General features: G+C 40.8%; 1 protein-coding gene across 8 annotated transcripts in view; it reads left to right on the forward strand.

Moving 5' to 3' along the window:
- The first annotated feature begins 3,119 nt into the window (after window positions 1–3,119).
- PSIP1 (PC4 and SRSF1 interacting protein 1) overlaps window positions 3,120–15,035 on the forward strand; it is a 40,893-nt gene continuing 28,977 nt past the window's right edge. For 4 of the 8 annotated variants that reach the window (XM_086415046.1, XM_086415048.1, XM_086415052.1 and 1 more), the window contains exons 1-4: window positions 3,120–3,266; window positions 3,582–3,633; window positions 3,814–4,027; window positions 7,192–7,268. In XM_086415046.1, coding sequence (XP_086271172.1) covers window positions 3,956–4,027; window positions 7,192–7,268 — 149 coding nt within the window. In that variant the 5' untranslated portion in view covers window positions 3,120–3,266; window positions 3,582–3,633; window positions 3,814–3,955. The remainder of the gene's footprint in view (window positions 3,267–3,581; window positions 3,634–3,813; window positions 4,028–7,191; window positions 7,269–15,035) is intronic. The other 4 variants (XM_086415045.1, XM_086415047.1, XM_086415051.1 and 1 more) reach the window with 1 other exon arrangement.

Genomic DNA, 15,035 nt, shown 5'->3' on the forward strand with positions numbered 1-15,035 from the left:
TCATGGGGAAATTTTGGGTTTGAGTCCATTACGGCTGCTGCAGAAGGAGTTAAACAGAATGGGCTGGTGGTAGGGACAAGCTGCGAATGGGGTGGGGCAGAGACTGAGGAAATTTGAAGCTGGCAGTACTTTCAAGTCCGAAGACAGAAGGTGGAAGAGTGCTGGCCTGGTTTTACTTCCAGCATCTTTTTCTAATTACACAGTGCTCCTGGCCCCCTGCTCCACCTAGAGGAGGTGTGGGATCACACAAAGGCAGGGACTTGGGAACTGAAGGGCTGAACTGTTGCCTTGGCCATTTGAGTAGATGTTTGATTTTGGGTAAGTTGCAGAACTTCTGTGTGCCTCTTTGCTCATCTGTAAAATGGGGATAGTAACACCTGGATTAAATGAAAGACTGTAAGTCAAGCTTCTCCCTCAGTTCATTCAGATCTCCTTTCCCCCTCTCCTTGGCTTTAGTTGGTTTGAATATTGTATTTTCTTCTTGCAACTGCCCATTGCTCCTCTAATCTCTATCTTGCTCTACTTTTTCTGGCATCCACACTAAGAAGGCTGACTATGGGGGAGGGGTGCATCAAGCATGGCTGGAGAGGAGCATAAGCTTACAGTAGTTTAGAAAATCTCTCCAAGTGGCTCTCATGAGCCCAACACTCCCGCCTCCCTCTCCCGCTGCTCCCTTCCCCTCCCCCTCCTCTCAGGAACTGCGGCTCCCAGGGATCCTGGGCTTTTGTTCTCTAGAGGCTTAAACTACCACCTGTTTCGCCCTGACTTATTGTTTAAAGGGAATTATTCCTTGTCTACAGACTATCAAAAATCAAAATTGCCAGAACTTAGAGACAGCAAGAGCTAAGTTTGTACTTTTTCTCTCTTTTCAATACTAACACTAAAACATCAATGCTTTCCTATTTTCCCTCTATTTTCCATTTCTTTTCTGAGGATCTCCTGGCTCTCAATAACCACTCCTTCTACTTATTGATACTATCATAAAGCATTAATATAAATTCTCTTTTAATATTAATTGTAATTTATCTATTAATATATACCTGTCTTCCCTACTTGGTATTAAGTACCTATGGTCTGTAGTGTCTTCTACAGCAGTAGTTTCTCAAACTTGAATATGCCTAAGAATCTTGTTATGAGGATCTTGTTAAAACACAGATTCTGATTTAGCAGGACTGGGGAGCGGCTGAGTTTCTTCTAACAACTTCCAGGTGAAACCCCTGGACCACACTTGGAGTTGCAAAGCCTCACTGGATTTAGAACAAAGGGGTGCACATGAGATGGTTGCTGGAGGATGCCTTGGTTTCTCCTGCTCAGTGCTTGGAATTTTTCTTCAATACATCTTTCTCCACTTTTTCCTGTGCACTATTTATGACTAACTGACAATTACTTCTTTGTGTACTTAGCTGTGCCCTTCCTTCCCTTTTTCATAGTCAACAGTCTCGTCCAGAAACCAGTCACTTAGGGAATACAACAGAAATCTTCAGCCTTTTTCTACTGTCATCTACTTTGTAGCAAGCAAGGTTAACTTTTTAAGGAATCATCTTTACCTTTGTTGCTGAGTAAACTATAGTAGCTACTTGGTATGTATCATACCAAACTCAAATTTAGAATGAGAAGCTTCAAAACATGCCTCCAACCCTTCCCTCTCCTTTGCCACTCAAGTTTCTCTTTTGCAGCACATGGAGCCCTCTGCATGTTGCTGAGATATGAGTCAGTCTCCTGCAAGACATTTTGCATTGGGAATGTCTTCTTTCATTCTTTTTAAAGGCCAATGCATCTCTCTTAAAAATTCTCAATTTTTACCAACTTAATATGACGCATTATTTGATTTATTCCCAATTGTGAGTTCTTTGTTTAGAGAAGTATGAGCTATGTAATCTTATTTACATATTTTAATATCTTTATGCTTTTTTCATATTTTCATTTAGTTGTAAATGAGAACTATCCGTACTTCTCTTTCATTGTCCTATCCTTAGCATCTAAGAGTGCTTGAGACTCAGTAGGCACTTTGGGTAGGGGGACGCTCAATGAAGGATGAAACAAAACTTAAGATCAGTTTGTAACAGTTTTCAAAATGCTTTCATTGCTACATTTATTGGGAACCTGGGTGAATGTTAATGGTTAAATAAGACATTTTGGTGTAGTTCTGATACAGTTAAAATATCAAAGTATCAACTTACATCAGAAGGCTGGACTTAATTACAACCAACTTATTAAAAATGTATTGGCTAAAGGTTAAAAAAAAATTTAGAAATCCTTTGAAGAATATTTTGAGAGAGAAACATTTGAGGTTTAGTACCACCTACCAGCTACCCTTTTACTAGGAAAATAAAATTTAGATGCAGCCAAAATTTGGTAATGCCCAAACCCACATCCTATCTAAATGGCTTATGCTTTCCTGTCATTGTTTTCTAGCCTGCAGGTTTTGCATTCGTTAGGATTTCATATTTCTCAATAGTTCTTGGTGCTTTAAATTTAAAAGAAATGGGGCTTTCTCATATTACAATTTCAAGGAAAGACTGCAGGGCCCCTTCAGCGAGGTTTAAGAGGCCTGCAAGCTGCACACCGTGCAACCGCCTCATGCTCCGATTTCATCTATGGGTTTTTGTACAGTTCTTTTTTGGATGGTGCAAACAGCGCAAGTGCAGCATTAAAAACCTCTCCACCTTGGGAAACGACGCAAGAACACGCAGCTTTCGGCTGCCAGGTTCTCTCTAACACACAGCCGAGGGCTGGAGGCCCGGACACCCGCCCCCAAAGCCAGTCCACAACAATCGTTTCCTCCCTCCCCGCCTTTTACATACAGTACACATACAAATACACACACGCAGAGCAGCCAGCAGGGGCGGGCCGGGCCCGACCACTCCGCAAACCGCAGGGGGGAGCCACAGCGGGCCGAACTGTTTGCACCCACTTCTTTGTTCTTCGCACCCGTCTCTCTCTCCATCAGGCTGCAAACGTTAGGAAAAAGCGAACTTGGGGATCTAGGGTCTCCTGAAGCTCCGTGTCGAGGCTACACACCTTTGGCGGGTGCTGCGTTATCTCCCCCTCCGTCGGCGAGCAATTGGTCCCGCCCCAGTGCTAGCGGGCGCCGAGCGGGAGCCGCGCGGGAGCAGCGCAGCAGCGGCGGCGGCAGCGGCGGCGGCGGTTGTTATTCGGAGCCGTTGAGACGGCTCTGCGGCAGCTGGTGGCGCAGGTGGCTTGCGTGGACGCGGACGGAGGCGGCCGGCCCGCCACCGCAGCCTCAGCGCCCGCGGCCCCGGCAGGTGAGCGGGCGGCGGGGACTCGCCCCGCCCCCCCTCGGTGGCCTCACTCCTGGCTCTAGCTGGGAAGTGGCCGAGGCCCGCCGGGGAGTCGAGGTTCGGCCCGGGGCTGCGACCGTCGGGAAGAAGGCTGTGGGAGAGGCCGTGTGTGGATGGAAGGGCAACGCTCCCCTGCCTTTTGCCATCTTTTTTCTCCCCCCTCCTCCTCTCGCCGACCTCCCACCCTCTTGGGGCTTCAGCTTCAGGAGAAAAAAAAGACTGAGGAACGATGGGGCGGGAGAAAAGGGAATAGGGGACTGAGAAGCATCTCTGCCTCAGGTGGTGGCGTCTTTTCGGTCGTCGAGCGGTGGACCTTGCGAAGCCTGGAGGGGTAGCTCTTGGGCTGCGGAGGCCGCGCACTCACGGGCAAGGAGCGGGAGGCGGCTCTCCCCCTCACTCTCCCACCCCCCACCCCTACCCCTCCGCTGGCCTCCCCTCCCCCGTCGCTCCCCGTACGGCCCCTCCCTCCGGGTTTCTGAGCTTTAACCGCCCTCGGTGCTCTCCCTCGCAGGCGCGTCGGGGCACCCCGAGGCATCCTCCCCCTCCCGCCATCGCGGGAGCCGCGGCTCCCGACCGCCCTCCCGCATCCCCTCGCAGTCCGCACCGCCGCGCCTCCTCCCTGGGCTTCGGACCCTCGGCCTCGCCCCTGAAACATGACTCGCGACTTCAAACCTGGGGACCTCATCTTTGCCAAGATGAAAGGTTATCCTCATTGGCCAGCTCGAGTAAGTGATTTTTAGCCTTCGTGTTTAGCGGTGCTACCTTCCTCAGAGGCCTACTTCCTACCCTTTTCTCTTTTTTTTCCTCCCCCTCGTATCCTTTCTCTCCCTCGCTTTCCTTTCGTCTCATTTGTAACCTGATCTTTTTAGTTTTTTGCCCACTAATCTTCTGTGTAATTTAAAAATCCAGGTGTTTTGGCATACTTAGGTGTTTTCCTATGGTTGTGGACAGACTTTGGCAGGTTTTCTTAATAGGAAATATTTAAAGATGATGCCATTAATGTTCCATTGTAGGTGAAAACAAATACGGATTTTGTGTTTAAAAAAAACTGGCTTCCCTGGTGGCTCAGACGGTAAAGAATCGGCGACATTTTCCTAATTTTGAGTAAAATCCAAAATAGCAGCGGAATCTATGCAAACTTGGGTGTCAAAAGGTTGTATGGAATTAAATTGAATTCATAGGTATTCTTTCCTGTTTTATAGTTAATGAGGCCTTCTGGATCGACTGGTTCAGTGAAAGCTAGGACTGGGTATTCTGGAAAATTTTACAATAAGGTAGCATCAGAGAAAGTCTAGAAAATTCGTTTTTAAGTTTTTATTGGTGAAGTTTGCCTTATGACCTTGAAGAAGTTGTTCCACCTCTGATTGTTTCCCATAGGTGAAAGGAAGAGTAAACCCACATTCCTTGGTTCGCATGTAGTACAGAGAGGTGATTCAGAACTCAGGATTTTTTTGTGACATTTAGGAATTGAGACTGTCTTTCAAAAAAGCACCATTTTCAGAAAAAGATCTTTTATACTTCTAATATAGTGATAGAACCTGAAAAAGGTTGAACTCAGTAAGCTCAAGAGCCTTTTTAAATATACACATGATATTCTAAAGCTGTAATTTCCACTGATTTACTCTTCTTTGAGGAGTGTGTTTCTTAAAGATAATTAAATCCTATAGTTTCAATTATGTCAGCTGGGAGGAAAAATAAGCCATTGGTTACAAAGAATCATGGAGTTGCTGAGTGCTATCCAAGTGTAAAATGTTCACCATTTCTTAATTTTTCCCATCCAGCTGTAAGTCAGGTTTATAGATTTCCTTCCAACCTGGAAAGAATTTTTTCCCCCTAGTCTATTAAGTCTACCTTTTCACTTGGAGTCTTAGTGGAAAAATCCTTAATCATAATTTTTGTCTGTATATTTGACACTGTTTCCTTTGTTAACTCTATGTGGATTCTTTTACTCTATGTGGATTCTTTGACTTCCAAATAGATTGTAAAGTTCTCAGAGCAATAGATGTAAACTGAATTTCCTTATCATCCCCCCCATCCTTAGTACGTAAGTCATGCACTAAAAAACTATTTCATGTTTAAGTGGAGGATAGGCAAACTGAGAAGGTTTAAGGCCCCTCCAAGAGAACATTTTTTGTGGTTTGAGCCTGATTATTTTGAGGTGTTAGAAAATCTGAGGTTATGGGATACATCTTCATTCAAATTTCTATGCAGCAGTATAGTTTAAAACCAAATGGAAATGCTTTAAAAATTACTCTTCTAAATCATCTTTCCCACATGGTTCAGTCTGTTAGGCGACTAACAGTGCTAATAAAAGCAAAATAAAGTAGCCTCAGGAGGGCCAGAGTGTTTTATTTAATAAATGCTGCATTTACCAATTTGTATTGAAATGGAAAACTTTAGTCTCTTTTACCCTTTTTTTCTTAGAAACAGTTGCATTTAGATTTGATATTGTCTGTGTCTAAAATTGTATTCATTTTTCTATCTTTTCTCCAATCTTATGAATTCTAAGTCTTTGCTTTAGAGAGTTTAGAGTGTATATTTAAGGTCGCAGCTGGGAAAGTGACCACCAGTGTTCCAGTTTTGATTTTAACATTTTCTGTTTATCCCAAGCTTCGTTACTTTTTAAGTCTTGTGCTTTCTTGTAATCCTGTACCAATAATCATTTCTAAAGTCAATTTTTGAAAAATTGCCTTGTGTTTATTAAACTCCGTAAGTGCTAGACATTTGCATTGACTTTTAAAGCTGTTTGCTGGGAGAAAGCATATGATCTGAGATGACAGGAGTATCCCTTATCTTAAGGCCCCTAAGGATTTTTCGCAATTTGTGACAAAGCCGAAAAGACAGTACAGTCTTTATAGGTGAGGAAATTAAGTTCCTAAGGTGTTGGGTGCTAATGATTCTTATTGATGGCTGAAACCTTCAGACTGCCAACCAGTGAAATCACCCTCATGGTCTTTTCTTAAACCATTTCTTTATGATCATACATAAGGAGCATAGTAGGTCTTCTGTTGGTTGTACCCTTGTTCAACAGATTTTTTTAAATTGAAATGTCTTTGAAATTTTGAAAGGACTAAATTAGAAATTTATTTCTATTTATTTCTAATTTTATTTCTATTTCTAGAACTGTATTATGAAATTTAAGTAAATAATGGCTAAATACTACTGTCTGATGGCCTTAACTCTGATAAGAGAGTAACAACTATTATAGATGTGTTCGACATAGCAGTACCTGATACCGTCTTCCTTACTTAATTAGAAGTATTAAAATATTAAAAGAGAAATGAAAAAGGAATAGGTAACCTCATGTTACTCAGCCATGTAGGTCTAAGATGTTTTCATAAGTATATGTTTCAGACTTGGAAAAGTACTGCTTTAACCTTTTTAATGTCTGGTTTTACATTACTCCAGTATTTGGATAACCTCTCTGCATAAATAGCATTTAAAATTTTTGAACAGATTCAGAGTTCCTTATCTGGAGTACTTAGGGCCAGATTTATGTGAACATTCAGAATTTGGGGGTTTTAGAATGGTAGTGGTGGTCCATATACAATACATCTTTCTGTGATGAGGTCTAGGATGGCAAATGATAATCTAACATGATGTTTCTGCAGAGGAGCATCAGTAGAAATGCTAGATGGATAAAAGAAATGATGGAATAGCTTCAGTTTCTATGCAGGTTTTGCTATCACATGAGTTTTGAGAAATATATTGGTTTTCAGAGCTTCTTGAGTTTCAGAACTAGAGATAAGGGATTGTGGACCTGTAGAACCGGTCTATTTCACAGCAGATACCCTTTTGGATGTCTTGTTTTCAGTTTACTCTGGTCTGTTTAAGTGTGTATGATTTAAAAGATGTTAATTTTTCTGTTTTTTTTTTTTTTTTTTTTTAGGTAGATGAAGTTCCTGATGGAGCTGTAAAACCACCCACAAACAAACTACCGATTTTCTTTTTTGGAACTCATGAGACGTAAGTCCTTTTAGCTCTAAAGGCAAATCAGAGTTAATTTAGCAGGTTCATTGGGTATATAACGAAAAGCAAGTAGGGGTTAATTAAGAGAAAATAATAAAGTAACAGAAAACATTAAAATCATCTTTGAACTTGGAAAAAAGTCTTCACGTGTCCCTTTTAAATTTATTTTTATGTTAAATTACACACTGCAGGTTTAACTTTTACTGGTACGGATGTCCTTAATCATAAAAGATGTAGATTGATTCTCTCAGCAGTCAGAAAATAACTGATGGATGAGAAAGTGTGTAAGGAAAGTTTTAACAAGGTGTTCAGTATTCATATTTAGTGTAATTAGTGCTTTTTGTAGTGATGACCTGACACCCTATTTTAGGCTTTGTGATTTTAGCCACACTAATGGTATATTGTGGGAAAGGTGAAAAGAAATCTGAATAGTTCCTTCTCTGTGTATTTGTATGATTCTGGGAGCCACTGTTACTGCTCTGCTGCCCCTGGTGGATTTCTGGGCAGAAACTGATTCGGAGAAGCAAATTAATTTCTTAGAAATTGTAGCTGAATACTGAACCCTTACTTCTAGGTGCGGAGGATTACTCCAGGGGGTATCTCTTAATTTTGAAAAATAATATTACTACATGCCTATATTTTAATAGCCTTACAAGTAGCATATAACCTCACCAGTTTTGAACATTACGTTTAGACTTTGCAGTAATTTTGGTAGACTTGTTTACCTGGGTTCAGGTTGAACAAAACTGGTGCTACTCTAGTTAAAATTATATAATGGTATGGACCTAACAGAAGCAGAAGATATTAAGAAGAGGTGGCAAGAATACACAGAAGAACTGTACAAAAAAGATCTTCACGACCAAGATAATCATGATGGTGTGATCACTCATCCTAGAGCCAGACATCCTGGAATGTGAAGTTAAGTGGGCCTTAGAAAGCATCACTATGAACAAAGCTAGTGGAGGTGATGGAATTCCAGTTGAGCTGTTTCAAATTCTGGAAGATGATGCTGTGAAAGTGCTACACTCAATATGCCAGCAAATTTGGAAGACTCAGCAGTGGCCACACGCCTGGAAAAGGTCAGTTTTCATTCCGATCCCAAAGAAAGGCAATGCCAAAGAATGCTCAAACTACCGCACAATTGTACTCATCTCACACGCTAGCAAAGTCATGCTCAAAATTCTCCAAGCCAGGCTTCAGCAGTACGTGAACCGTGAACTTCCTGATGTTCAAGCTGGTTTTAGAAAAGGCAGAGGAACCAGAGATCAAATTGCCAACATCTGCTGGATCATGGAAAAAGCAAGAGAGTTCCGTAAAAACATCTATTTCTGCTTTATTGACTATGCCAAAGCCTTTGACTGTGTGGATCACAATAAACTGTGGAAAATTCTGAAAGAGATGGAAATACCAGACCACCTGATCTGCCTCTTGAGGAACCTGTATGCAGGTCAGGAAGCAACAGTTAGAACTGCACATGGAACAACAGATTGGTTCCAAATTGGAAAAGGAGTACGTCAAGGCTGTGTATTGTCATCCTGCTTATTTAACTTATATGCAGAGTACATCAGGAGAAACTCTGGACTGGAAGAAGCACAAGCTGGAATCAAGATTGCCAGAAGAAATACCAATCACCTCAGATATGCAGATGACACCACCCTTATGGCAGAAAGTGAAGAGGAACTAAAAAGCCTCTTGATGAAAGTGATAGAGGAGAATGAAAAAGTTGGCTTAAAGCTCAACATTCAGAAAACGAAGATCATGGCATCTGGTCCCATCACTTCATGGCAAATAGATGGGGAAACAGTGTCAGACTTTATTTTTCTGGGCTCCAAAATCACTGCAGATGGTGACTGCAGCCATGAAATTAAAAGACGTTTACTCCTTGGATGGAAAGTTATGACCAACCTAGATAGCATATTGAAAAGCAGAGACGTTACTTTGCCAACAAAGGTCCGTCTAGTCAAGGCTATGGTTTTTCCAGTAGTCATGTATGGATGTGAGAGTTGGACTGTGAAGAAAGAACTGTGGTGTTGGCGAAGACTCTTGAGAGTCCCTTGGACTGCAAGGAGATCCATCCAGTCCATTCTAAAGGAGATCAGTCCTAGGTGTTCTTTGGAAGGACTGATGCTAAAGCTGAAACTCTAATACTTTGGCCACCTCGTGCGAAGAGTTGACTCATTGGAAAAGACTGATGCTGGGAGGGATTGGGGGCCGGAGGAGAAGGGGACAACAAAGGATGAGATGGCTGGATGGCATCACCAACTCATTGGACATGAGTTTGGGTGAACTCTGGGAATTGGTGATAGACACCCCACTCCAGTACTCTTGCCTGGAAAATCCCATGTACGGAGGAGCCTGGTAGGCTGCAGTCTATGGGGTTGCTGAGGGTCGAACATGACTGAGCGACTTCACTTTCACTTCTCACTTTCATGCATTGCAGAAGGAAATGGCAACCCACTCCAGTGTTCTTGTTTGGAGAATCCCAGGGATGGGGGAGCCTGGTGGGCTGCCATCTATGAGGTCACACAGAATCGGAAACAACTGAAATGACTTAGCAGCAGCAGCAGCAGGGAGGCCTGGGGTGCTGCAATTCATGGGGTCACAAAGAGTCGGACATGACTGAGCGACTGAACTGAACTGAAGAGTGTCTACAATGACAACATTTGTTTAACATTGCTTAGCTACTGTATGAACTTCCAAAAAAATTTTAAAAATAGCTTTATGTGTAATTTACATCATAAAGTTGTGTAAAGTGTAAAATTCAGTGGGTGTTAGTATATTTACTTCCATAACCATTAGCAGTCACTCTTCATTTCCTGCCTCCTAGGCCTAGATACCCACTAGTTTACTGTCTGTCTAGACTTGCCAATTGTTGACATTTCATATTAATGACATCATGCAGTGCCACATAATTGTCTTCTTTAAAATCCAGTTTTAAAAAAATAAAATCCAGTTTTGAGTTCAGAACTGTGTTGGCCTTCACCATAATTATTTTGAGTATAAAAAGTTGAATGTACTTTGAATATATAAATTTAATTAAAATGAGTTTCTGATTATCTGTGATAATCTACCATTTAAAACTTCCATAAATTCAATAGGGAAGGTATCTTTTAATGAAAAATTGTGTAATCTCTATTGGAATAAGGGTTTTCAAAGTGTGGTCCCAGGTCAAGCTGCACCCTACGTGGGAACAGCACATGGGAACTTTAGATAGGCATGCAAATTCCTGGACCCCACCCACCTAAGATTCACTAAATCAGAAATGGAGGTGTGGAGCCTAGCAGTCTATTTTAAATAGCCTTCCAGATAATTGGAATGCATGGGAAGATTGAATACTAACTATATCAGAGTAGTGTGAGTTAGACATTCCCTGGAATTTCTATGTATCCTTATGGTATTATAGACCTGGAGAAGGAGATGGCAAGGAGAATTCTGTGGACATAGAAGCCTGGCAGGCTACAGTCCATGGGGTTGCAAAGAGTTGGACACGACTGAGTGACTAATACATAGTATTATAGAACACATAGTCATTCTTAATGTTAAATTTAGAAGAATGATCATCCCTTCCTCAACATTTAAAAATGAGGATTTTTATGTTGCAAATATCTGTAGATTATAAAGCAAAAGAAACTATGCCAAAGAACTAAATTTTCATAAGCATCGTTTGGTTAATAACATAACAGTGGTATTATTAACTGGGAAATGAAGATGGTGAATTACTAATATTCAAAAATTAGAACATATTCAGGAAATTAAAATTAAGCGAATGATATTAAATTTTCATTTCAAAATGTACTTGTAGTTTTTGTGCCTCAGTGATCTCATAAATGCACTGTTACCTTTGGAAAGGCAGTGCTCTTGAATCTATTAGTCTGGTGACTTAACGTTTTGGTATTTAAGGTTAATTTTTAGAAACTGAATTGCGGTGAGTGTTTGCCTTTTTCCCCCTCAGGATTTGGGAGGGCGGTTATTTGAACCTTTCTGTTTGGAATTTGCATAAGTTGGAGTTTAATCCAGGAGCCTGTAGTTAAGAAGATGGGAAAGGAAGAACATGGAAGAAGAAATGACAGTTAGAAAACTAGATATTAATAAAAGTGAAAAGTAGTTTTAGTCACTCAGTCATGTTCAGCTCTTTGTGACCCCACAGAGCCTGGCAGGCTCTCCTGTCCATGGAATTCTCTGAGCCACCAGGGAAGCCCAGTTATTTGTAACTGATTTGTAAATAAGATTTTTTTTTTATTGTGAAGTTAGAGCAGAATCCCTTTGTAACTGCATTCGTTTCCTGAGCTACAAGCATTTGATATTTTGTAATTTTTTACGCCTTTCATAGTTAATTTATCCACCAAAGTTTTGAACACTATTTAACAGTGAGCTCTTATGTATACCAAACATGATGGGCTACTAGATGTTATAAAACTAATATACTGGAAACAGATTCTTAGTAAATGAGACTGACAGAGATTCAGTGCTTTTTGCTGGAACCAAAAATCTTAGTGTTATCCTTGATTTCTTATTATAGTCGTATCTGTTTCTTCCCCACATCTAGTCAGTCAGCAAGTCTTAATTCTTTTCCTTTAACATGCATTCTGATCTGCTTTTTTCCGCTCCTCTATGGCAACTTATGGAAAAGGCAATGGCACCCCACTCCAGAACTCGGAGGAGCCATGGGAGGTAGGCTGCAGACCATGGGGTCGAGAAGAGTCAGACACGACTGAGCGACTTCACTTTCACTTTTCACTTTCATGCATTGGAGAAGGAAATGGCAACCCACTCCAGTGTTCTTGCCTGGAGAATCCCAGGGACGGGGGAGCCTGGTGGGCTGCCGTCTATGGGGTCGCACAGAGTCGGACACGGCTGAAGCGACTTAGCAGCAGCAGCAGCAGCATGGCACCTTAAGTTCATGCTGCAGTTACTCTTAGGAATAGTGTCCTGTCCCTATCTTGGGCTCAGCTTTTACTCTTCATATATAGTCAGAGTGATCTTGATATTTCAGTCAGATCATGTCATTTTCTCTGTCCAGAGCCTTTCAGTGACCTCCTTGTTAACATTACCAACAGACAAAAACACCCAAATTCTGTCTATAAATGCTGTTGTTAAATTCTTTCTTTTGGCTGTGCTGCAAGGCGTGTTGGAATCTTAGTTCCCTGATCACAAATCAGACCTGTGCCCCCTGCATTGGAAGCTCAGTCTTTTTTTATTTTTTGTTTTTTTAATTTTAATTGGAGTCTAATTACAATATTGGTTGTGGTTTTTGCCATACACTGACATGAATCAGCCACAGGTGTACATGTGTCCCCCATCCTGAACCCCCCTCCCACACCCCTCCCCATCCCATCTCTCTGGGTTGTCCCAGTGCACTGGCTTTGAGTGCCCTGTTCATGCATCAAACTTGGACTGGTCATCTATTTTACATATGGTAATATGTTTCAATGCTATTCTCTCAAATCATCCCACCCTCGTCTTCTCCCACAGAGTCCAAAAGTCTTTTCTTTCTATCTGTGTATCTTGCTGTTTCTCATATAGGGTCATCGTTACCATCTTTCTAAATGCCATATATATGCGTTAATATACTGTATTGGTGTTTTTCTTTCTGACTTACTTCACTCTGTATAATAGGCTCCAGTTTCATCCACCTCATTAGAACTGATTCAAGTGCATTCTTTTTGCTAAGCAATATTCCATTATGTATATGTACCCCAACTTTCTTATCCATTCATCTGCTGATGGACATCTAGGTTGCTTCCATGTCCTAGCTATTGTAAACAGTGCTGCAGTGAACATTGGGGTACATGTGTCTCTTTCAGTTCTCGTTTCCTCAGTGTATGTGCCCTGCAGTGGGATTGCTGGGTTGTATGGCAGTTCTATTTCCAGTTTTTTAAGGAATGTTCACACTGTTCTCCATAGTGGCTGTAGTAGTTTGCATTCCCACCAACAGTGTAAGAGGATTCCCTTTTCTCCACACTCTCTCCAGCATTTATTGTTTGTTGACTTTTTTTTGTTTTGTTTGTTGACTTTTTGATAGCAGCCATTCTGACCAGCGGAGATGGTACCTCATTGTGGTTTTGATTTGCATTTCTCTGATAATGAGTGATGTTGAGCATCTGTATGTCTTCTTTAGAGAAATGTCTGTTTAGTTCTTTGGCCCATATTTTGATTGGGTCACTTATTTTTCTGGAGTTGAGCTACACGAGCTGTTTGTATATTTTTGAGATTAATTATTTGTCAGCTGCTTTGTTTGCTATTATTTTCTCCCATTCTGAAGGCTGTCTTTTCACCTTGCTTATAGTTTCCTTCATTTTGCAAGAGCTTCTAAGTTTAATTAGGTCCCATTTGTTTATTTTTGCTTTTATTTCCATTACTCGGGGAGGTGGGTCATAGAGGATCTTGGCTGTGATTTATGCCAGAGAATGTTTTGCCTATGTTTTCCTCTAGGAGTTTTATAGTTTCTGGTCTTAGAAACTATTTAGATCTTTAATCCATTTTGAGTTTATTTTTGTGTATGGTGTTAGAAAGTGTTCTAGTTTCATTCTTTTACAGGTAGTTGACCAGTTTTCCCAGCACCGCTTGTTAAAGAGATTGTCTTTTTTCAATTGTATATTCTTGCCGCCTTTGTCAAAGATAAGATGTCCATAGGTGTGTGGATTTATCTCTGGGCTTTCTATTTTGTTTCATTATCTATATTTCTGTCTTTGTGCCAGTACCATATTGTCTTGATGACTGTAGAAGCTCAGTCTTAACCACTGAACCACCAGGCGAGTCCCCACAAGTGCTGTTTTATAACACCCTGTGTGAACTAGTCTATTCTTACCTCTCCAACCTCATCACATTTTCTTTTTTACTGTTACACAGATGTATGTTGTCTCAGGTCCTTCCTGACTGAAGACCTATCTTTCCCAACAAAGAGAAACGGATTTTCAGTCATTTAGCTCTTAGCTCATATCCTCTTTTTTTATGCTTATTTTTCCATTGCAGTGATGACTAAATTTTATTTTTTTTCTTTTCCTTCACCCACAAGTGAAAAGCTTGGAGAGCAGGAACCTTGTCTGTCTTGTTTATCATTATTTACTTAAGTGCCCAGCACATAGTAGCTGTTAAATAAATGTTTGGTAATAGACTGAAAGCTCTATGACCTAGATAAAATCAATTTGTTGATGATGAATTTGCTGTCCATTAGCTAGCATTTCTATAGTGTTTAGGACAGCTGGATCAGAAGAGTGTTTTGAATCCTTCCTTTTATCTATCTGCTCTATGACCTTGAGCAGGTTTACTTAGCCTTGTCCTTCTCTTCCTTGTACAATGGGAACAATAAAATAGAATTCAAGGTGCAAATAAGATACTACATGAAAGATGCTTAAAACAGTGCTTGGCATGTATTAAACATGAAATGTCAACTATTAGGAATTAAAAATAATGTTGCATATTATTTTTCCACAACTTGTAAGCATGCTTATTAGATTGTTTGCAGTGCAGTTTGTTTTGCTGACTAATTATCATTGTTAATTGAGGGAATACTCTCATCCAGGTCTACGTATTTCTCTCTAAAGTCTAGACATTTTTAAATGAAGATAGTGTTTTTGACACTTTATTTCTTTACTGCTCTTACTTGTTTTAATTCAAAGATGTTAGATGCTCAGTTCTAGGAACTTTGAAACTATCCATCACAGGTTGTTTCAAAACCTGCCTACTATAGAGTTATTAGGAGTGAAGGTGAATGGGAAAGTTCTACTAGTTGGTCAGTTTTTTGTATCACCTATCCACAAGAAA

Source organism: Bos grunniens, chromosome 8 (genome assembly GCF_055505025.1).
Source record: "Bos grunniens cultivar Pamir isolate PY7600 chromosome 8, Bosgru_T2T1.0, whole genome shotgun sequence".
NCBI lineage: Eukaryota > Metazoa > Chordata > Mammalia > Artiodactyla > Bovidae > Bos > Bos grunniens.